The sequence below is a fragment of the Scyliorhinus canicula genome, chromosome 1 (assembly GCF_902713615.1).
Source record: "Scyliorhinus canicula chromosome 1, sScyCan1.1, whole genome shotgun sequence".
In the NCBI taxonomy this organism is placed as follows: Eukaryota; Metazoa; Chordata; class Chondrichthyes; order Carcharhiniformes; family Scyliorhinidae; genus Scyliorhinus; species Scyliorhinus canicula.
In genome coordinates, this window is record NC_052146.1 from 252,515,187 (window position 1) to 252,539,284 (window position 24,098).

Here is a 24,098-nt window from a genome sequence, read left to right on the forward strand (position 1 = left end):
TTCTCTGCCTAACCACCATTCCAGATTTCGGCATCGGGCAACGGAGAATCCTGCCCTGTATACGTATATGTGTGCCAAGCAACTTTTCTCAATTCTCATATAAAAATGAGTTGCTTCCCCAATTAAAGGCACTTTCAAAAACGTTTAAAAATATGTTAAAAATTCTAATACTGAATTAACATTTCACACTCTGGTTATAACTTTTACCAATCAGATATATTAAATTCTTCCGAACCAAGCTCCCATCTGTACCTTGGGGCAGAGGCAGCTCTATGCGAGATGATTGATGCTCACATAGCAACATCTTCCCTTTCCTCACTCCAGCTGATTGGTCTGCTACTGATCTCCAGCCAGCTGAACTTGTGTCAATATCTTTAACAATATTAAATGCCTTTTCATATTGCCCAGACTCTAGAACAGGGGTGGGCAAACTACGGCCCGCGGGCCACATGCGGCCTGACAAAGGTTTTTATTGAATAAGCGCATTTACTTCAGCGGCTTTTCCCCGGCGGCTTTTCAAAAATGCCGGTTATGATTCCGGGCACCTCATTGGTGGGCCGCATAAAGACGCGCGTAGTGGGGTGGATGAGTGGGGCTGTCTCATTGGTCAGTTTAGTTAGGTGTGCGACCAATAGGAGTCCAGGTTACAAACAATAATAAGGCTTATTGTTTGTAACCTGGACTCCTATTGGTCGCACACCCAACTAAACCGACCAATGAGACAGCCCCACTCATCCACCCCACTACGCGCGTTTTTATCGTTGACTCGGCCAGGCTGTGCTTCTGTCAGTGTTAAGGATCAGCACAAGCAACTTGACACCTGATTTCAACAAACTGGTAAATGACTGCAGTCAGATGTATCATTCTCATTGACATTATTCTGTTACTTACTGAGTTACTTTGTTTTTCAAATAAATGTGCTTTTTTTTATTTAAAGACCTTTTATTTTGGCTATTTAAAATATTAATTATTTTACTTAATATACTATGCAGCCCTTTAAAATTGTGAATTTCTGAATGTGGCCCTTGCACGGAAAAGTTTGCCCACCCCTGCTCTAGAATCATTATCAGAATGTAGTAAACCTAGGTAGGCAAACTCACTTCGACAAACGTAAACTTTCTTCCGAGTAGTAAGCAGTTAATTTATTGTGACAAGTTGTATCATAGAATTTACAGTGCAGAAGGAGGCCATTCGGCCTATCGAGTCTGCACCGGCTCTTGGAAAGAGCACCCTACCCAAGGTCAACACCTCCACCCTATCCCCATAACCTATGAACCCCACCCAATACTAAGGGCAATTTTGGACACGAAGGGCAATTTATCATGGCCAATCCACCTAACCTGCACATCTTTGGACTGTGGGAGGAAACCGGAGCACCCGGAGGAAACCCATGCACACACGGGGAGGATGTGCAGACTCTGCACAGACAGTGACCCAAGCCGGAATGGAACCTGGAACCCTGGAGCTGTGAAGCAATTGTGCTATCCACAATGCTACCGTGCTGCCCACGGTATGGAGACTCCCATTTGGGAAACCCAGTTTCAGGGCTGCCCACGCTCAAGGAACTGTACCTTGATTAAAAACAGAACCTTCTGGATATCGCGGAAGTAGGAGAATAATTTTTTTGAAATGTATTATCGAAGGGGTGGCACAACGGTTAGCACTGCTGCTCCAGAGCTCCAGGGACCTGGGTTCAATTCCGACCTCGGGTGACTGTGTGATGTTTGCACTTTCTCCCCATGTCTGCGAGGGTTTCCTCCGGGTGCTCCGGTTTCCTTCCACAGTCAAAGATGTGGAGGTTAGGTGGATTGGCCATGCTAAGTTGCCTCTTAGTGTCCAAAGGTTAAGTGGGGTTACGGGAATAAGACAGGGAATTGGGCCTAGGAATGGGGTTCTTTTGGTGGGTCGGTGCAGACTTGATGGGCTGAATGGTCTCCTTTTGCACTGTAAGCATTCTATGATCCTACTCAAATACCGAATCAATGTCAAATATTATCCATTGTTTCCCTGTAGCACAGCTACAGTAACAAACGTGTGACAACAGATTAGAAACTGAAGCAGAAACTAATACCATACTTCATCCTTCTAATACAAAAGAATGATGATAAAGTAATAAGCTGAATTGATACAGGGATCAAAACCAAACAAGAAGTGTTCAATCTCCATCAAACTGCTTTATGCATCAGGGACGACACTGCCTCAGTGCGAATAAGTTTGTGACAAATAGGGGCTGGTTTAGCACAGGGTTAAAGAGCTGGCTTTGAAAGCAGACCAAGGCAGGCCAGCAGAACGGTTCAATTCCCCTACCAGCAGTAACTTCATTTGAAGCCTACTTGTGACAATAAGCGATTTTCATTTCATTTTTTCAAATAGTGGGCTGGATTCTCCATCGGTGGGATCCTCCGCTTCGCCAGCAGCCCACTCACGCCCACGGATATCCCCAAGGCGTGTGGGTGCCCACAATGGGAAACCTCACTGGTTGGCTGCCAGGACGGAGGATCCTGCTGCCGACCGGGGTGCGCCACACCAGAAAACAGATGCAGCGGGTCGGAGAATCCCACCCATTGCCTTTTGATATTTTATTCCGTTAAACCATCGTAAAAAGGCCCCCGCTGCATCAATCTAGTTCTGTAACAAAATGAACTCACACATTCTCACCTTCATAACCTTTGCATGACAGTGGTTCATGGATTTAAGTCACAACTAACAGTTAACTATGGTACTGAGTTGGAACTGTTAGCTATCCTCAAAGGCATAGAACATCAATAGAAAGCTCACGATTCAGCTTTATAAATAGCTTTGGAATTCTCCTCCAAAATTTAAATACAGGCAGTACTTGAAGCTGAATTTGGTCTGCTGGTAGATGTGGGGAAAATTACTTAATGAACTAATCTGAGACGTGGCTTCGGGTTGTTTAGATCAAGTGCACCTGCAAAGTCAAAAAAGATTTTCTCAAAAAAAAAGCCCTGAAAGGTATTGAGTGTGTTTGATCTTCACACACAAAAATAGCTTCAAATGAGCAGACCTGCCTTGGCATGGAAACCAGAAACAAAAGAAAGCACCCTACAGGTGTGGGGCTGCCTGCAGGCATAATGTGTTGCTTTGTCTCATCATTTCTAATCAAGTTCTTGCATATTTCACTGACAGAAACAAGTATCAAAAGAGAGGATTTCGGGTATGAGGGTTGGGGAAATCAGATGCACTGTTTGTGAGCTTTTGATGGCCTACGAGAAGCTTTTGCAGGCTTCCCACAGAGATTTTGGCTTATTGCAATTAAAGCATTGTTGCATCTCTTCAAGCACAAGATGATCAGCAGCTTTTAATCTAATATTGAAGTTATAGCACTTGGGGAATGAATTAATACAACCGAAAGTTGACAAATCCACGAGACCTGATGGCCTTCATCCTAGGATTTACGAGGTAGCTTTATACATAGTGGATGCATTCATTTTGATCTTCTAGAATTCCCTAGATTTAAATCAGTCCCTCTGTGTTGTAAGGTAGTAAAAATAACACTGATAATCAAGGTTCAATTTTGCCATCCTGACAAGAAACAAACATGTGTCGGGGGTTGGGGGCTACTGGAAATCCAAAATTGCTTCCTCATTCCCGCAGACCTCCATTTTCACTCGCAAAGGAAATGTGGCAGGTTATGTTTTGTGTGCATGCAAAGTGATGCGGTGCTGCCATATTGCTGCCCACCTCTATTTTGTATTTGATTGAGTTTGAGATATTCAGTGAAGCAGATGGGCTACTGAAGCCTGTGTGGACCACATCGGGTTAATGGGGTAATAAATCATGGAGGAAGCAGATTCTGGAATCAGGAACCTTTTGACAGATAAGTTTAAAAGCTGTTGCCAACTTGACATGTCCTAAATTATCATGCAGCATCGAATTAAGTATGTTTTAAATGCTATGATTGATGATATGGCTTTGTTCTTAAAATATAACGGCCATTACATTAACTAACGTGAAAATATCCAAATGTAGAGTATTTTTTGTTCAAACAGTAAACAGCTCTTCTGTATTCAACAGTATTGACATTCAAATCTTAATGTGTCAATTGGACCCTGGTCTTTGATCTTTACATTCATTGACGGACTAGCCATATACTTTGCACAAAAGGTCTGGAAGGGGTTCCCTAGATTGCCGAGATAAACCCTGCTGGAGCGACTGCTGCTTCCGGATGTGGAAGTGGAGGGATGAATTGGGGTTATAAGTGGCTGGGGGAGCAGGGAAGCGAGCGGCTGGTGAAGATCAAGGAGAAATGGGAAGCGGAGTTGGGAATGGAGATCAATTGGGGAGTATGGAGTGAGGCACTGCGTAGGGTAAACGGGACCTCCTCTTGTGCAAGGATGAGCCTGATGCAGTTTAAGGTGGAGCACAGGGTGCATATGACTCGGGCGAGAATGAGTGGGTTCTTTCAGGGGGTAGCAGATGAGTGTGGGCGGGGGCCAGCGAATCATGCGCACATGTTTTGGGGTTGTTAAAAATTGAGTGTTCGCGGTCTTAGCCAGGATAGTGGAGGAGAGAGTGGACCCGGACCACTTGGTGGCGATATTTGGGGTTTCAGAGAAGCTGTAGCTCATGGAGAGGAGGGAGACCGATGTCTTGGCCTTCGCCTCTCTGATTGCATGGCAACAAATTTTGCTGGAGTGGCGGTCGGCATTGTCACCGGGGGTAGCAATGACCTGTATGACTTCCTGCGGTTAGAGAAGATAAAGTATGAGTTAAGGGGCTCACCAGGAGAGTTTGAGGGGGGGGGGGGGGGGGGGGGGGGGTGGAAATGGAGGAAAAATCTACAAACTATATAGTTGATTGTTGGGAAGAATGGTTCCCAGGTGTTTATTTACTGTAACCTACTTTGATACAAGTTTGAATAAAATGCGTTTAAAAAAATGATATCCAGCCATTCCACTACTTCAAAAGCTTTAATGTATCAAGCTCTGTTCTTGACCCTTTTGTGCAGATCTCATTATGAATGTTTGGTTGCGCAGCAGGGTGGCCTAGTGGTTAGCACAGCTGCCTCACGCGCTGAGGTCCCAGGTTCGATCCCGGCTCTGGGTCACTGTCCGTGTGGAGTTTGCACATTCTCCCCGTGTCTGCATCGGTTTCGCCCCCACAACCCAAAAATGTGCAGAGTAGGTGGATTGGTCACGCTAAATTGCCCCTTAATTGGAAAAAATAATTGGATAATCTAAATTTTTTTTTAAATGAATATTTGGCTGAGCTCTAAGTCCCTCTAATGCATTCCGCTGAATTGGGTTGTTGATATAGCTGTCAACAGTAGTTTGATTGACAGTTTTATGAGCTCTGAAGAGGCGTATGCATCTCTAAAAACGCTTGGGAATGGTTTGTTTTTTTGACAGTTTTATGACCATTTAAAGCTTTTTCCAAGTGGTGCTTGATTGTCTGTGTGTTTGACAGTTTTAAGAGTTCCCAAGAGGATTATGGGGCTGTATTCTCCGCAGCCCTGCGCCAATATCACATTTGGCCCCAGGGCGGAGAATCAAATTTTGCGCCGAAATCAGGCCCGACGGTTCTCCGGGACCCGAGAATTGGCGTTTTTGCAGAGTACTCCACGCGGCTGGGGGCCCACTGCCAAAGGCCCGCCCAGTGATCCTCCACTCCCAAGCGTCCGAGTTCCCGATGGCGTGGTTCTAACCACCTATCGCCATTCGGGAACCTCACATGGCAGCTGCGGACTCAGTGGGGGCCAGGGGGGTCGGACACCGGGGGTAGGGCCTTATAGGTTGCCGGGGGACAGATCGGGTCGGTCGGATCTTCAGGCACCTGGTCAATCAGGGACACCTACGGGTCTGAGTCTGCCATGCCGCTCAGCGCTGCCGCTGCAGGATGCCACCTGGCATGCGCGGACTCGAAACTAGAAATACAGGGGCCCGTATCCGCAGCTAAAGCTGTGTCAATTACTCTGGGTCCCTGCTAGCCCCCTGCAGGGCATTGAATTGGCTCAAACTTTCTTCAGGAATCTTCGAAGTGTAACGCCAGCGTTTTTACACCGCTGTGGGGACATAGCCCCATTTTGGGAGAATCCAGCCCAAGGTCTTTTGAAGAAGTTTTGAATGGCTGTTTGTTCATTAACAGTTTTATGACCATTTCAAAGACATATAAGGCTCATTAGTTCTGGCATAGTTGATGATGGGTTAATGGGCATGGGAGGTTTGTAGAAGGTATGGTGGGGGAAAGTGGTGGAGAGTGAAGCCTAGGAAAATTTGGCTTTGGGAAAGGAGGGAGAATGGAAACGGGGAACAACAGGCCAAGAAGCCCGATATCAGTCATAGGCCAAATGCTAAGAATTTATTATTAGGGATGTGGCAACAAGGAAATTATAATCTGACTGGGCAGAGTTAAAATGAAATAATGAAAGGGAAATAGTGTTTGCCAGGGCTGTTAGAATTTTTTCAAGATTGTAACTATCAAGGTAGATAGAAGGAAACCAGTGGACATATTTGGATTTTCAAAAAGCATTTGGTAAGAGAGGAGATACTGACTTGGCTTTGCGAGTTACACAAATCAGATGGGGGTACGAGATGGTGCCTAGTAGAGGAGATGAATCCTTCAGCCATCCAAGGATTTCAAGAGATTGATCCTGGTATGGCCAGGGGGAAGAATAATCATTGGAACTGGCTGGACTGCTGGTGGATTGAAAGAACTCCGAAAGCGGCTGGAGACAATCACTTGCAGTTACTACTTAGCAAAATGAAAACCCATTGGCAGCTGGGAGCAACGGAAGACTATTTGCTAAAAGGACTGTAATTCCATGGGGAATGTGTAATAAGTATAAACGGGTAGAATAAGGGACATCAGCCAGGAGTGCATTGCCATAGTCGAGACAAGAACTAGCAGGGGAATGAACGAGGGCTTCAGCTGCCTGATCAGTGATGCCCACATCCCACAAATAAATAAAAAAGATAAGCTGAGGAGGGCACAAAATAAGGGAATGTTAGAGAGATAGAAATAGGCAGTTTTAGCAATGGCCCAAATGTTTGTTTGGAAACTCATTTCATGGTCAAATGTGACGACAAGGCTGCATACAAGGTAGCACCATAGCATAGTGATTAGCACAGTTGCTTCACAGCTCCAGGGTCCCAGGTTCGATTCCCAGCTTGGGTCACTGCCTGTGTGCAGTCTGCACTTTCTCCCCGTGTTTGCTTGGGTTTCCTCCGGGTGCTCTGGTTTCCTCCCACAGTCCAAAGATGTGCAGGTTAGGTGGATTGGCCATGCTAAATTGCCCTTGGTGTCAAAAAAGGTTAGATGGGGTTACTGGGATACGGGGATAGGGTGGAGATGTGGGCTTAGATACGGTGATCTTTCCATGGGCTGATTGGCCTCCTTCTGCACTGTAGATTCTATGATCTATACAGTCTGGTTTAGTCTCGAGGTTTGTCAGAAAGAGAGATGGAGTGGGTGCTGGGAACAACAGTTTCAGTCCTTCCAATATTTAATTGGAGGACATTTCTGCTCCTCCAATACTGCACAATTAATGTTAATTTATTAGTAGTGGAGAAGTTGAGAGAGTTGGTGATGAACTAGAGTTAGATGGCGTCAGCGTGTTTTTGAAAATAAATGCTGTGCTTTTGGATGATGTCGCTGGACAGCTGAGGGGGCTGAGATAGATAGTTGGGGGAATAATAGAGATAATGCTGTGAGAGCAGGAAGAGTGGCCATCTCAATACAATGATACAGCTGAGAGTGGAACCAGACGAAAGCAGTCTCACCCAACTGAACAACAGTGGAGAGGCGCTGGAGGAGGGTGATGTGGTCAACTATGTCAATGGTTGCACGCTGGTCAAGAAGGATGAGGGGGTGGGCGGCATGAAGTAGTAGCCGCATCTCGGGTGGCTCCCACCCAGGCTCTGGCACTTGGGCTTATCTGGTCCATCGCAATCATTTTTTAAAAAACCTAAGTGAAATTGACCACAATGTGTGCGGTCAAAATCGACATTGAAGAGGGGCGGAGAGGTGAAATTACAAACATCGAGCCCGAGCAACGAGGCATCAATGATAATGGAGGAGGCGGTCATGTCCATTACCCTCGACATGATGGCAGGAGTGGTAGCCAGAGAATTAATGAACTTTGGTGCAGAAATGGATAAGCGCTTCAGGAATTGAAGGTTTATTTAAAGCCATGGTGGAGGAAACTTTAATAAGGGAGCAACAGAGCAAAATAATTAATGTGGGCAGGTGCACATGATTTCGAAAATAGCTCCAGGCACATGAACCCTGAGGCTGGTGGGTCTACCCGAGGAAGTCAAGGGCACAAGGCTGACCGAATACTTTGCTGCAAAGTTTTCCCAATAGGTAAGTGGCAATGAGGCATTTGCTGCGCTGGAGTTCAACAGGACACACTGGGCCTTATGAGCAACCTCGAGTGGTGATCATTCAGTTTCATAGTTTTCAGAGAAAGGAGCAGGTCCTGAAATGGGCCAAGAAAGTCCGGAAAATCAACTGGGAAGGCAACATGGTAAGGATTTACTACGACATTAGTACAGATCTGGCAAAACGACGGGCGGCCTTTAATAAGGTGAAGACAGTCTTGTTTAATCGAAGAGTCTGATTTGGGGTTGTGTACCCAGCGATATTAAGGGTCACATTTGATTCAAATGATTTCTATTTTGAAAACCCCAAGCAGGCGGAGGACTTTATCAAAGATCGTGGTCTAGACGTGGCTTGAAGGATGCAGGCGACGGTTGGCCGGTTGGGGTATTGATATTTTACTGTTTTTATTGTTCATGTTATTGAGGTATTGAGTTGGGTTAATGGTGGCAAGGTCATTTCCTCTGTTCTGTTTTTAAAGATTTTCCTTCTTTATGGGCTGAGTAGTTGTTGGGGGATGGGGGTATCTGTCCTCAGTTTAAGGCCTTTGTTTATTATTGGTTGGAAAGAGGATCGGGCGTAGAAATGTGCTTGGGACAGATATGAAGGTGATGGTTAAGGAATAGGTAGGACCTGGGGTGGGGTGGTAACCTTACTAGTGCTGGAAAATTAGTTAATTAACTGGTCAAGTGGAGGATGGGACTGCGACTTATCGGGCTAGTTTGGTTAAGCCTAATGGGTCTAGAAGGGGAGCGGGATGAGGAGGGAGTTAGAAAAGACGATAGGCTATCTGTTGATTTGGGGAGGGGGAGAAGGACCTGACAGTGACCAGTTTTTGTTTTCTGCTCACCATTAAGATGGGATGGGTTGCCATCTTAGGTGGGCCTGCGGCCTGGTAATCATTGGTGAAGCTATGATATTTTGCGGTGATAATGACTAACTCAAGGTTATGGGGAGGGGAGGGAGGGAGAGTGGTAAGTGATCCCTACATGGGTGGTCACCTGGAATGTGCAGGGTTCGAGTCAAAAGGGCATGAGTCTTTACTCATTTAAAGAACTTGGGAGCCAATGGGACATTCCTCCAGGAGACCCACGTGCATGAGCGAGATCAGGCACAGCTTTGGAAGGCTTAGGTGAGTAAAGTTTTCCTTTCGGGATTTGATAACAAGGTCCGGGGATGGCGATCCTTATTAATAAAAAGGTCCGATTTCACAAGTAGGCTTACATTAACACTGCAATGAAGCTACTGTGAAAATCCCCAAGTCGCCACACTCCGGCACCTGTTCGGGTACACTGAAGGAGAATTCAGAATGTCCAATTCACCTAACAAGCATGTCTTTCTGGACATGTGGGAGGGAAGCGGAGCACCCGGAGGAAACCCACACAGACATGGGGAGAACGTGCAGATCTGCACAGTGACCAAAGCCAGGAATCGAAGTTGGTTCCCTGGTGCTGTGAAGCAACAGTGCTAACAACTGACAAGAATTTTAGCAATAACGAGTTTTTTTGGGGGGGGGGGGGGGGGGGTCAGGTTCCGGAGATCATAATCTCACTCGTGATGCTGAGAAGATGTTCGACTGGGGAGAGAGGGATTATCTGTTCGCGGTTTTAGAAAAATTTGGATTTGGGCCATGCTTTGTAGCATGGGTGTGGCTGTTATATATGACCCCATTTGCCAATGTTTCCATTGCCACCTGGGTTGGCCACTTCCCGACTTTAAAATGGAGATTCGCTAAGAATGCAGGGAAATTCAGCCAAGGGCCGAAAAACAAACAGGTGCAAAGTTTCCTGTATATTAGGACTTGCAGAACCCAGACAGCACTGAAACTGACGATCATCTACATATTGATGAGCGATCCCCGGGAACAATTGAAACAGTTAATATAATCGAGGCCAAGCCAGACTCCTCGGCGCCAGCGGGAGCCAAAACAAAGAAAGGCCTACGGACACTTAGGAACCGCACAGCGATCAGGGAACAGTTCCAATATTGGAGAAATCGATCCAAGTGATCAGAACTCAGTCCAATCACTTGTAACCAGGTACGGGGTCCGCCCAAAAGGGCGCGAAGCCCCTGGGGACTATAAAGTAGAGTCCCCAAGTTCAATTCGTTCTTCTTGGCAGCTCTCAAAGAACTCTTGACCGTGACTCTCAACTCGGAGAGACTTGCCTAGCAGCTGCACTAACCAAGTAAGTGTCCAGTCTACGAGATAGGCGCTCCTAACCATTAGTCCATACCAGCTGGAAGCCTGCAGACTCAGGATCGAACGAGAGGCCAATTGTTCCCCTGACCGAGTGGGTCCCTTTTCCAAAGCTTTTTTTAAATATAAATTTAGATTACCCAATTATTTTTGCCAATTAAGGGGCAATTTAGCGTGTCCAATCCACCTACTCTGCACATTTTTGGGTTGTGGGGGCGAAACCCACGCAGACACGGGGAGAATGTGCAAACTCCACACGGACAGTGACCCAGAGCCGGGATCGAACCTGGGACCTCGGCGCCGTGAGGCGGTTGTGCTAACCACTAGGCCACCGTGCTGCCCTCCCTTTTCCAAAGCTAAGTATTGGCCTGCTAGTGTTAAAAATAGCCAAATTAAAGTATTTTATGCATGAGTAGCGATTGACTGTGTATATAATAAATGTGTTTTGATTTGAACCTTACTAACTGGTGTATTGAGTTATTGATCAGCACTTGAACTTGAACCTCGTGGTGGTATCATAAAGATACCTGGCGACTCTAGAGCAAGGTGATTAAACAGAGCAATTAAGTGTAAAGCACACTTAGCAACATTTAGCAACACCATTAACAAAGTGACCTCCAATCCCTTTCGTCTGTACCGGTACCAGGCAGTGATGTCCGTTGTCACCATTACTGTTTGCAAAGAGCCAGTAGCGATAGCCCCAAGGTCCTCAAATACATGGGGCGGAATAGTTAGAGGTGGGGTGAAACACAGGTTCCCGCTGAACATCGACAACTTACTATTATATGCGAGAGATCCAGAGGCATCAATAGATAACATGATGGAAACCTTGCAGCGCTTTGGGGCCTTTTCTGGTTACAAGACAAATATGGATTGGGGCGGGGGGGGGGGGGGGGGGGGGGGGGGGGGGGGGGGGGGGGGGGGGGGGAATGTAGTTAGGGGAGTGCCGTTCTGAACTGGAAGTCACTTTTGGTGCTTGAGTGTCCAGATAGCAAGGGACTGGGGGAAACTCCGACAGTTGAATTATACGAATCTGGTGGCAAGGGTCAAAGTGGACTTGCAAAAATGGGACGGTCTCCCATTATCCCTGGCAGGCTGGATGCAAGCGGTTAAAACAGACATCTTGCTGAGATTTTCATTCTTATTCTAGTGCCTTCCGATATTCTGACCCAAGGATTTTTTTCCCCCAGAGCGATTGACCGTTTAGTGACTCTGTTTATTTGGACGGGTAAGAGCCTGAGGATCAGGAGGACATTGCTCCAGAGGGAGAGAGACAATTAGGGGACTTGGCCTCGCCAAACCTGCATTACTATTATTCGGCAGCTCATGCTGGAAAGCTGCTGGAGTGGTTTGGAGATTCGGATGAGCTTTGGATTTGGGTGAAGCAGAGTCTGTGAGGGAAGCAAGCCTAGCGGCGCTGGTGTCAGTTCCCTTACCCTTGGTACCAAAGAAACACTCGGCTTACTTGGTAGCAGTAGCCACGTTAAAAATTTGAAAGCAACTCTGCCATAATTTTAACTTGAGGGCTGCTCCAAGGCTGACCCCTGTCTGTGCGAATCAGTTATTCGAACCTGCTAGGTCAGATGTGAAATTTAGGGAATGGAAGAATAAAAGTTCAGAGAAAGTGGGAGACTTATTTTTAGAAGATCAGTTCTCTAGCTTAGGGGAATGGAAAGAAATATCTGGGCTCACAGATACTGATGGGTTCAGGTATCTCCAGGTGTGTAACTGGGTTAAATGTACTTTTCAGCCTTTCTGATAAAACAGCCTTCTACCTTATCCTGCTCTGGTTCGCAGGTGGCCAGCATGTCAGGTATCAGCAGATGATAGGGGAGGGGACAGGCTCTGTTGAGGGTACGAAGGCAAAGTGGGTTGAGGAGCTGGGTCTGCTCTTGGAGGAAGAGGTTTCCTCCAGTGAGGTGCTGAGGAGAGTGAAGTCGACTTTGTCCTGTGCAAGGCGGAGTCTCATCCAGCTGAAAGTGGTTTTCCGAGCACACCTTACAAAGGCTAGAATGAGTTGGTTTTTTTTTGTAGGGGTGGAGGATAGATGCGATCGGTGTCTGGGGGGGGGGCCGGCACATCATGCGCACATGTTCTTCTCGTGCTCAAAGCTCGTGGACTTCTGGAGGTTCTTTTTTGAGAGTATGTCGACAATCCTGAACATTGGGTTGGAGCCTGCCCATTGGTGGCAAATTCAAGTGCCTCAGCGTGGCTGGGTGACTTGATGGAGTTTTAACACCTCGAGAAAGTTAACTTTACCATCAGAGGGTCAGTAGAAGGGTTTTACCATGGTTGCCAGCCGTTTATATTGCGCTTTAAAGAGCTGGTCACTGTCAGCTGTTATGGGGGGGGGGGGGGGGGGGGGGGGGGGGGGGGGGGAGCAGTACTTAGTAGCTAAATTTTACTGTTGTAAAGGAATTGGGATGTGGGGAGGGGACTTTTATTGTTTAATTGTTATTGTCTTTTCGTAGGTTTTGCATTAAAATTGTTTTAAAATTTTATGAAAAATATTTCCCAAAAAAAGGATGAGGAGGTGCAGTTTACCACTGTCACAGTCATATAATGGGTGGGATTCTCCGAGCCCCCGGTCGCGTGTTTCTCCGCAGTGTGGCGGGATTCTCTCTTCCCGCCGCTTGTCAATGGCATTTCCTATTGAAGTCACCCCACGCCATCGGGAAACCTGCGGGCAGGGGTGCGCTGCCAATGGGAAAAGGGAATAGCAATGGTCGGAGAATTCCGGCAAATATGTCTTTTAGGATATTGTTTACCACTTTCACCCTCCTCACAGCCCTTTTCAGCCACTTAACTATTTGCAACCCTGGTCTCATATTTGACCCAAGCACATATCTGGGCCTTCACCAAGATCACTTAATTCCACCTCCATCCATCAGCCTACTCCTCCCTACCCCAGCTAATCTGCTGGTGAAAACCTCATTCATGCTTCTAGTACTTCAAGACTTGACTATTAACTATAATGATGGGAGGGCAGCATGGTGGTGCAGTGGGTTAGCCCTGCAGCCACACAGCGCCAAGGTCCCAGGTTCGATCCAGGCTCTGGGTCACTGTCTGTGTGGAGTTTGCACATTCTCCCCGTGGTTGCGTGGGCTTCGGCCCCATAACACAAAGATGTGCAGGCTAGGTGGATTGATTACGCTAAATTGCCCCTTAATTGGAAAAAATAAATTGAGGACTCTAAATTTATTAAAAACTTTAATGATGGGGAGGCAGCATGGTGGCGCAGTGGTTAGCACTGCTGCCTCACGCCACTGAGGTCCCAGTTTCGATCCCGGCTCTGGGTCACTGTCCATGTGGAGTTTGCACATTATCCCCGTATTTCACATGGGTTTTGCCCCCACAACCCAAAGTTGTGCAGAGTAGGTGGATTGGCCATGCTAAATTGCCCCTTAATTTGAAATAATGAGTTGGGTACTCTAATTTTTTTTTTAAACTATAATGATGCGGGTATAATAGAGGAATCCTAGCTCTGAACAACCGGTGCACACCATAATTCCGACAAAAGTCTAGGGTTGCTAGCGCATCAGGATTACCCTGGGGTCAGGTCTTTTGGAATTAAAAATTAATCTCCTGGACAGTGCAGCAAGCCTCCCAGCAGAATGCTTTTTTTCCCCTCCAGATCCTGTGAAAATCTTTCATTTACTAGTCATAACAATACTGATAATGGGGATAAAAAGACTGTTTGACTGGGCAAAGTGGTTGGAGATCATGTGATGAAACTCTTGGAGAATGTCCAATCAGAAGTGAGTCTTTATGGGCCCATATTGCATTGTCTAATTTTATAATCATTCAGGGAAGGTTACAAACTGTAGACTTAAAAATATTTTTGCACAGAATCCAGAATTTTTGAGCAATACAATCTGCCACCAATCTCTTTCAAATGGCCTATTATCATTTCACTTACCATTGGGAACAAAACATATTCTCTGAGGAAATCCTGGGACTCATACTGTCCATAATCTCCAAAATCAGCTGCGAAGAAAGAGAACAGGTTGGCCATAATTATTCTCATTGAATTAAACCTTAAAACATAGCACAACCAAGTTATGGTGTATGTAGGCACAATTAATAAAACATTGTAAATATTAAAAAGGATGTGAAAGTGCAAGCCATTTTGTAATAGATTTGACCTAACTGTCCCTGGGCTCAGGAAAATTAACAATTAAAAAAATCAGAAGGGATCACAATTTAGTTTCGCTCTAAACCGCATGTGTGTAGAAGTTTTTCACATTTAAGAATGACCAGTGTAAGATGCTAAAGTGCAACCCTGGATTTTCAGCACTTTGACTCCAAACTGGCACCCTGGTGAGCATGTTTGGGCTTACCTGTGCCAGACAGCATTCTGGTTAGAGCATTAGCGTGTGTGAAGGGAGCGTCTGCCAGAAATATGCAGAGTAGGGTAATTGTGATGACAATCAGCATGTTAGGCTGATTTGGCGCCAGTACAATAAATTTGAAGTTAATGCTCTGGCTAACACACTATCTTAACCTCACACGGTCAGCAGCAGGAAATCCTTCCAATCTGTACTAGTTAAAAATATCTAGAACTGCTTTAATTTGAGTTGCTGATTGTATTTTCTTTCTGGCTCTTGCAGAAGTGTCTGATGGTTTTCACAGTCAATTTTCTGTTTTAGGTTTGCAGGGAGTGGTGTGGGATATGCTACTGGACTTTATTCCGATATTAAGAGTTCTGCTTAAACTATTTGCTTCCAGACTTGGGTGCAGTAGTATGCTTTTATATTGTTGAAGTAGTATGCATCTCCCTTGGGACAGCACGACAGTGAAAATGAGTAAAGGCGACACAGAACCAGGACAAGCTGCTGGACAGAGGAGGAGGAGAAGGGGAGACATTGGCAAAGATTTCTCAGCAGGAAGCCACAATCCCAAGCTATTCAGGGCGCAATTCTCCTACCTGAACCCTTATTAGGAATAATGAGCTGGATTCTCCGATTCTGAGGCTATGCCCTCAAGCCGGCATGGGAACGATAGCATTTTATGACCGAAAATTTGGCGTAAAACGGCCACCAATCCTCCGTTTGGCTGGGGGCTCGCAGCAACGTAACATGGCACCAGCCGTTCACGGACCCGGCCTGCAAAATAGTGCCATCCCTTGGGCCAGCCCACACACCCTGGACCACACCCCAACAGTGACCTCAGCTCTGACAAAATCCCCCCTGCCCACGGATCAGGCCTCCCCCGATTGTGGCGGCGCTGGACTGAGTCCGCAGCCGCCACGGCGAATTCCCGACACATGATAGCACACGCGACCGACGCCGTCGGGAACTCGGCCGGTCGGGGTCGGAGCATCGGGAGGTGCCTGAGGCCGTCGGTACGATATGCGGCGTACTCGCAGAGTACGCCGCTATGGACGGGGTGGAGCATCGCGAAAGCGGCGCCACCCCCGATTTTGTCAGAATCAGCCATTCTCTGGTGGATCACCAAACGCGTTTTTGGCGCCGGCGACCGGAGAATCCCGCCCAGGGTATTAAATGGCTCTGCCTCACTAAAGGTCTCTTCACTGAAACTTGTCACTTGCCACAGCCACAACTGCCTCAGAGCAGGGTAGAAATGGTACTGTCGGTGGCTATGAAGTAACGATGGCCATGAACCTTTGAGTCAGGCTTCTTCCAGTTATAGCTGATGACAGTTTTTTTTTAAATTATTCATTTAATAGGTCGTGGGTGTCACTGACTCGGCCAGCATTTATTGCTGTTCCCCAAGTGCCTTTGAGAATGTGGTGGTGAACTGTCCTCTTGAACCGCAGCAACTCGTATTTCATAAGAGAAGTCAAGGGGACTCTATATTATCATATCATAGAATTTACAGTGCAGAAGGAGGCCATTCGGCCTATCGAGTCCGTACTGGCTCATGGAAAGAGCACCATACCCAAGGTCAACACCTCCACCCTATCCCCATAACCCAGTAACCCCACCCAACACTAAGGGCAATTTTGGACACTAAGGGCAATTTATCATGGCCAATCCACCTAACCTGCACATCTTTGGACTGTGGGAGGAAACCGGAGCACCCGGACGAAACCCACGCACACACGGGGAGGATGTGCAGACTCCGCACAGACAGTGACCCAAGCCGGAATGGAACCTGGGACCCTGGAGCTGTGAAGCAATTGTGCTAACCACTGTGCTACCGTGCTGCCCCTATATTCTAAGACAGCTGAATTTATTTCATTTGTTATTGCCAGAATGCAGCAAGGGGAGTGAGCACATGGTTTTCTGCAGGTTGAAAGCTTCTGCAAAGGATGGCTACTGGACTATATTTTGACCATGTGGCGCATGACAGGGGTGTACACATATGGGCAGCATGCATGGAATGAAAGCCATGCTGACAGATAAAATGTAATAAAGCAGACCAATAGTTATGGGCTACCAGTTTTTAATGAATGCTTCTGCTGGATGGACTGTTTGTGTCTTAAGATCTACAGTGGTTTCCTGTATGTTGTACAACCATTCTTTGTCACCAGCTGAGGAGGAAAAGGAGGAAATAGAGAGCAAGGAATGGAGGAAGAAGGAAGCAGAGGAAGACGGTGGCGAGGATGCAAGCATCCAATACACCTCTTTCTGGCTGGGCTGCGCTATCTATGATTGATTTAGAGTGAAATATCAGTAAACACTACCGCAGCTCTGTGTTCGCCAACAGTCTCACACCCTCACTTTCTCCCTATCACCGCATCTAACGAGCCATTAAACAAAGGTGAACCCATCACAAAATAAACAGTCCAAACCAAACGTATAAATCACACCATGATGTTTTTATGCAATATGGCAATTGATCGCCCACGTGCATCCCCATAATGCCCGTCTTCGATGTCTTTTTCTGCTCTAGTACAGTGACTGCAGCATGGCTGGTGCAAGACTGTGGATTTTCAGTGGAGAAGACTGCAGACGAGGCCTTGGAGGATGACCCAGGGCAGCTTTGGGCCCAGTCTTCAGACTGCGCCATTGCAGCAGCAGTGTGGGCTAGCTGATAGACAATAGAAAGAGTATTGGTAGTGCGACAGTGATGGGAGGATGAGGACAGCAGGTTTGCACCCCCAACCCCGGTTGGAGCCTCAGCAATTTACCGATCTGTTGGGGACTGGATTGATGATCTGCTGTTGCACCAATGGTATCAGCTGCAATGGTATAATGCAGCAGAAAATGACTTATTTTAGACCAGCTGAGCTTCCAGAGAAGAAGCCTAACTTTACATGACTGCCATCTGAGCGTCCACAGCAACACCCAGATTTTGATGGTTTATGGCAGCGCTGCACTGAAAGCTGAGGCATTGGACCGCAGCTAGTCTACAAGTGGTCTAATGGGGTTGGTCACCACGTTTCACATTGGAAAGGATGAACCAGAAGCTCTGTGCACAGTCCTGCACCAAATTGCTTCCAGACTCTACTATGTACCTTGACACTGACCATAGGGTTTTGGGCATGGGCTGGACCAAGTATTACATTGTGTATAGGCAACAACCTTCTTCTGTAACCAGTCCTATCAAACACCGCGCCTGCGTCCCCTGCAGCAAAATTTGCATGTGACCTTGCCCTCCAGCAAACTGGCACCCGTACGACCCTTGTTCCCTGCCCTACCTGAAGGCCATTCATGCCAGTGTCGCACCATGTGAAGGTCCTGGCCCTACGTCATCCCCGAAAGCATGGGCAATATTGATGTCTGAGTGATGGCTGAAAGTGTAAGGAATGATAGCGCTCCTTTGTTATTCCCTTCTTCCACCTTGCCTGGCTAGGTTGCAGTTAAATATGTACACTGGGCTGAGAGCTCAGACATCTGTTTGAATAAGAGAACACCTGCTTTCCATGGAAACATTGTTTGATTGACAGCTCAGGATCTCTGACCTCTGCCAATTTCACAATGGTTAGTGATGCAAGTCATGTGGATTCAAGTGCCTGTGGATTTTGATTTTTGAAACTTCAAAGAGCCTAGGTGATTGACACTTTTATTAGCTTTCAGCCCCAACCTTTACTTAACTAAGAAATTTATCAATGGAGTACATTTTATCAAAGCTGTTTTTTTACACATCCCATTTCACATTGTGATGTTCATTGCTTCTAAAATGTGTACGGTGGTCAATTGGTATGTTGATACATCCCACATTACACTGTGATGTCCAATGCTTCCGAAACAGGTACAGTGCATTTTGGCATAACAAATGAAAAATGAGTAATATACATGGTCATGAGGCATATGATATCCATAATTGCATTTGCACAGCCTGTGCACTGTGTTTTTGTGTATTTGTCAACGAGTAGCAAGATGAGCATTGTGCGAGCTGTTGACAACTGAAAACAAACCATAGAAATACCTGCAACATTGTTTAGAGAGGGGCAGAGTCACCGGGATCAGCTCAGCTAATTGGAATAACCGCGCTAGGCAGCGGTGGAAAGCAAATCCTGCTGATAATGAGCAAAAATCAAGGCAAAGGATTTCAGCACATGCAACTGCATCTAGATAAAGGAACAGGGACAAAGCTGTGTGGCTCATGCAAGTCAACATGCTTAGCACTCACTCTGATTAAGTCAAAGTACTGCTCACAACTGCTGGGCAAAAATGTAGAAGCTTGATTAAGATGTACTGTGCCTGATAAATTCATGTTAGAATTCCAAACTTTGGTGAAAAAGAGTGCAAAGGTTTGCACTGAATGATGGTAGCTGTTTGTAAAGTAATTATATGCCCGAAGTACATTTACCCACATTAAGATGTCTTCCATTAAGATTTGTGCTTTCTACTAAGGTTAATGCACATGGCGAAAATGCTGTCATTTTCTAGCATGGAAAATGCTATTCCAGCAGCTTGTCCATCAATTTTATACGACAACACTTGTAAACTTTAAATGTTTAAACATATTGAAGCTAAAACTGGTTTATTACTGCTCGCCAACATTACAACTTAACACATCTTCAAATCAATCCTGTAAAATAGTCTCATATAAACCATCTTAACAAATACAACTCTTGTTCCACAACCAATAAACCAAATCCTTAAATTCTCTGAGACTCAACACAGCTGCAGTACACATTCCTGAGTCTGTTCACACCTATATAACAGCTTCACACTTGTAAGTGCCAGGAAGCCCTTTCACTGCAATTGGATCTCATGCCACAAAATGTAGGGTACTTATAAATACAAAAGGTTCAGCTGCTTGCTGTGGTCAAGATAAAAATATGCAAATGTATAAACACTGTTCTGCTTATTCACATGTCCCATCTCATGAGCTTGGAATAACAAGTTGTTTCTTTAGCCAAAGATAATTCCAATTTGGTTTCTAGTCAATGGTAACTCTCCCCCCCCCCCCCCCCCCCCCCCCCCCCCCCCCCCAGATGCTGATAGTGGGTAAAGTTGGAATGTCATGGGATGATGGTTATATTACTTCTTGTTGGAGATGTTCATTGCCTAGCATGTGGCACAAATGTTACTTGTCTCCACTTGTTGTCCCAAGTCTGGATATTATCCGGGTCCAACAAGACATGGACTGCTTCTGCATCTGAGGAGTCACGAATGGTGCTGAACAGTGTGCAATCATCAGCGAACATTCCCACTTCTGACCTTATGATCGAAAGAAAGTCATTGATGAAGCATCTATCCTGAGGAACTCCTGCAGTGAACCATGAGGAACTCCTGCAGTGATGTCCTGCGCTGCAATGACTGAACTCCAACAAGCACAATTATTTTCTTTTTGTGCTATGTATGACTCCAACCAGCAAAGATTTCCCTCCCCCCGATTCCCATTGACTCCAGTTTAGCTAATGCCACACTCAGTCAAATGCTGCCTTGATGTCAATCACTCTCACCTCAACTCTGGAATTTAGCAGTTTGGTCCATGTTTGAACCAAGGCTGCAGAGGTTTAGAGCTGAATGACCCTGGCGGAACCCAAACTGAGCAGGTCATCGCAAAGCAAGTGCTGTTTGATATCACGGTCAATGACACCTTCCATTACCTTACAGTAGAATGATGGGGTGGTATTGGCTGAGTTGGATTTGTGCAGCATTTCTTTTGTGTGCAAAACCTATCTGGGCAATTTTCCACATTGTTGGGTAGAAGTCAGTGTTGGTGGTCTACTGGAACAGCTTGGCTAGGGGCATGGAAAGTTCAGAGCACAAATCTTCAGGACTATTGCCGGAATATTGTCAGGGTCCATAGCCTTTTCAGTACTTACAACCATTTCTTCATATCACGTGCAGTGAATCGTATTGGCTGAAGACTGACATCTGTGATGCTGTGGACCTCAGAGGAGACCGAGATGTATCATCCACTCAGCATTTCTGGCTGAATATTGTTGCGAATGCTTCATCCTTATCTTTTGCACTGATGTGCTGGGCTCTTCCATCATTGAGGATGGGGATATTTATGGAGACTCCTCCTCCAGTGAGTTGTTTAATTGCCCACTATCATTCACAGCTGGACGTGGCAGGACTGCAAGAGCTTGGTTCTGATCTATTTGTTGTGGAATCGCTTAGCTCTGTCTATCACTTGCTGCTTATGCTAATTGGCATGTAATTAGTCCTGTGTTGTGTCACGAAGTAGATACCTTTTTTTAGGCATGCCTGATATTGCTCCTGGCATGCCCTCCTGCACTCTTCACAGAACCAAGGTTGATTTACTGGTTTGGTGATAACGGAGAGAGGGGATATTCTGGACCTATAGGTTACTGATTGTGGTTGAGTTCAATTGTGCTGCTGCTGATAACCCATAGCGCTTCCTTGATACTCAGTCTTGAGTTACGAGGTCTGTTCAAAATCTAGGACAATTACAGCAGGTCTGATAGCATCTGTGGAGTGAAGGGAGCTAACATTTGGAATCTGGATGATTCTTTATCAAAGCCCCGACCTGCTGTGATTGTCTAGGATTTTCCAGCATCCACAGAAATTTGCTTTTATCTTTTGTTCGAAATATATCCCATTAAGCATTGTATTAGTGCCAAATAGCACCATGCAGGGTATCTTCAATGTGAAGACAGGACTTCCACCTCCACAAAGACTGTGCGGTGATCCCTACAACTGACAAGGTCATGGACATACCATCTATGGCAGGCCAATTGGTGAGGAGGAGGTCAAGTATGTTTTTCCTGCGGTGGCACGGAGGTGCAGTGGTTAGCACTGCTGCCTCACGGCGCCAAGGTCCCAGGTTCGATCCCGGCTTTGGGTCACTGGCCGTGTGGAGTTTTCAAATTCTCCCCGTGTTTGCGTGGGTTTTGCCCCCACAACCCAAAGATGTCCAGGGTAGGTGGATTGGCCACACTAACTTGCCCCTTAATTGGAAAAGATGAATTGGGCACTGTAAATTTTTTTTTTTTTAAAGTATGCTTTTCCTTCTTGTTGGTTCCCTCACCACCTGAAGCAGACCCAGTCTAGCAGCTATGTCCTTTAAGACTTGGCCAGTTTAGTCAGTAGTAGTGCTACCAAGCCACTCTTGGTGATGGACATCAAAGTCCCAGAAAGCATGGCTTTTCAAAGTATGAGCCACAATCGTTGTCAGGAGAGTCATGGAACAATCGGTTGCGCCGTTCCTGCGGTGGTCCCAATCACGGGAGAAGCATCCAATGGCCACTACCGGCTATTACATTGAGAATACTGGCTGTGGCGGCCTTTTAAATGAAAATAAATGAGGCGGTGTAGAGTGTACCAGCCAAATGTGGCAGCAGTGAGCAGGTCATGTGCCCCGCATGCATAATCGATATCAAACGCCCTCCAGATACCTGCTTTTGGCACCAAATCACGGAGCACTGTTGCTTCCATTTTCCAGTTGCTGACAAGCAAGACATGAGGACTGTGACGATGAATGGTTTTCCTAAAAATAAGAGATGGCCAGAGACTCAAATAGTCAATTTACCTATTGGATAGCATCTTGCAACAGAATCTGTTGGAGAGAGCTGCACAGGAGAGCCCGGGAAAAGACAGAGCAGTGCTCGTGTTAGCTCTGTACAGAGTTCCAGGGCCTCTGGTTAACAGCCTGCAAAGAAGAAACTTGACTCGAGAACAAAGCAGCATAAATGTGATTTCTTGAGTTATGGTTTTGTCAATTGTGCCAATGCAAGTAAGGTTGCAAAGCCCATTTGTGTTGTATGCAGGGAAGTACTGGCAAATGAGAGGAGAAGTTTCAGGTTTTGAAAGAGAAACGATGGGTGAAAAATTCCTTTTGAGGTTGAGACACCAGAGTCCGTTATTAACTTAAGAGCTGGCTCCAAGTTACACTGGTGTAACCGACCTGTAACGCAACATTAAAAACATGCCAAAAGCCTATGCGGCTCGCAGCATTCTGGTGTAGCATCTCCCAGGAGTATCTAGTGCTGAGTAAAACATGCATTTTGTTGCTATTGCCCTTCACGACGACCTACATGCGAGAGGCTGGATTTTCTGTTTTCATAAAAATGAAGATGGCACAAAGGAACAGGCCGAGCCTGAACCTGATATGCGCATTGCTCTCTCCTCCTTTGAACCTGATTAAAGTGAGATTGTGAGGACCAAGCGAACGTGGCGTGTGTCGAGAAGGTCGTTTGACGCGGATCCTGAAGGTTGGCTGGTTGGCAAAAATGGGTACCCACCCCCCCCCCCCCCCCCCCCCACCCTGCAAACGGCGAGCGGCGATTCTCTGGCCCGGATGGGCCGATGAAAAAAAATGACATGCCCGCCGGCACCGTCCATACCTGGTCGCTGCCGGCGGGTAATCGTCGTGAAAGCTTGGGGGGTCGGCCTGTGGGGGGGGGGGGGGGGGGGCTCCGATGGAGTCTGGCCCGCGATCAGGGCTCACCGATCGGCGGGCCAGCTTCTCTTCCCCCCCCCCAACAACCACCACCCACCCACCCCGGGCCTACTTCCTTGCGTGACCGGACCCAGAACCCCGGCGCCATGTTGGCGAGGGGCCGGAGTGCTCCGCGAGGTTACCGCGCATGCGTCGGTTGGCACTGGTGCCACTAGTTGGCGCCGGCCCAACTGCGCATGTGCAGGACCCAAGGCGGCACATCTTTTACACGTCGCCGTGTCTCTGACGCCACGCCGAGGCCCTGCCCCCGTAAATCGCGCGACGCCCCTGCTAGCCCCACGGAAGGTGGAGAATAGGGGTCTGAGAACGGGCGCCGACGCCGGAGTAAAACACTCTGGTTTTTACTGCAGTGTGGTACTTAAGACTCCCGTTGGGAGAATCCCGCCGATTGTGTCAGTTCCAGTTTTTATGAGGGAGCACGTACTATTCTACTGGCTGGTCATCACCTCAATTGGTTTCAGAGACGATGCAGCTGAATCATAGGAGGATTCAGCGGCTACATTACAAAATATTCAGGTCAAACTTATGTTGCTGCATGTGTAAAATCTAGGGTAAAAACAAGGGCAATAGCTTCTGAGAGCAGTACAACCATAAGGATTCTGCAATTATACCCTTACCTTGCACAGCTAAACCAGCTAGCCTGATGCCTTGCTCCAATGTACAAGGAAGCCGTCCATCAAGCACATCTTTCTTTACTTGAAGGTAATACTGATACCTGAAATGAGTACAGAACAGCATTGTCAAGTGGTTCTGATCCATCTGATTTAAGAAA

At 46.6% G+C, this 24,098-nt stretch overlaps 1 protein-coding gene across 3 annotated transcripts in view; it reads right to left on the reverse strand.

The window, feature by feature from the left end:
- Window positions 1-24,098, reverse strand: part of LOC119973426 (tyrosine-protein phosphatase non-receptor type 14-like) — a 332,770-nt gene that overhangs the window by 77,199 nt on the left and 231,473 nt on the right. For all 3 annotated transcript variants that reach the window (XM_038811552.1, XM_038811532.1, XM_038811542.1), the window contains exons 4-5: window positions 23,944-24,041; window positions 14,454-14,521 (exon numbers count right to left, since the gene is read on the reverse strand). In XM_038811552.1, the coding sequence (XP_038667480.1) occupies window positions 14,454-14,521; window positions 23,944-24,041 (166 nt within the window). The remainder of the gene's footprint in view (window positions 1-14,453; window positions 14,522-23,943; window positions 24,042-24,098) is intronic.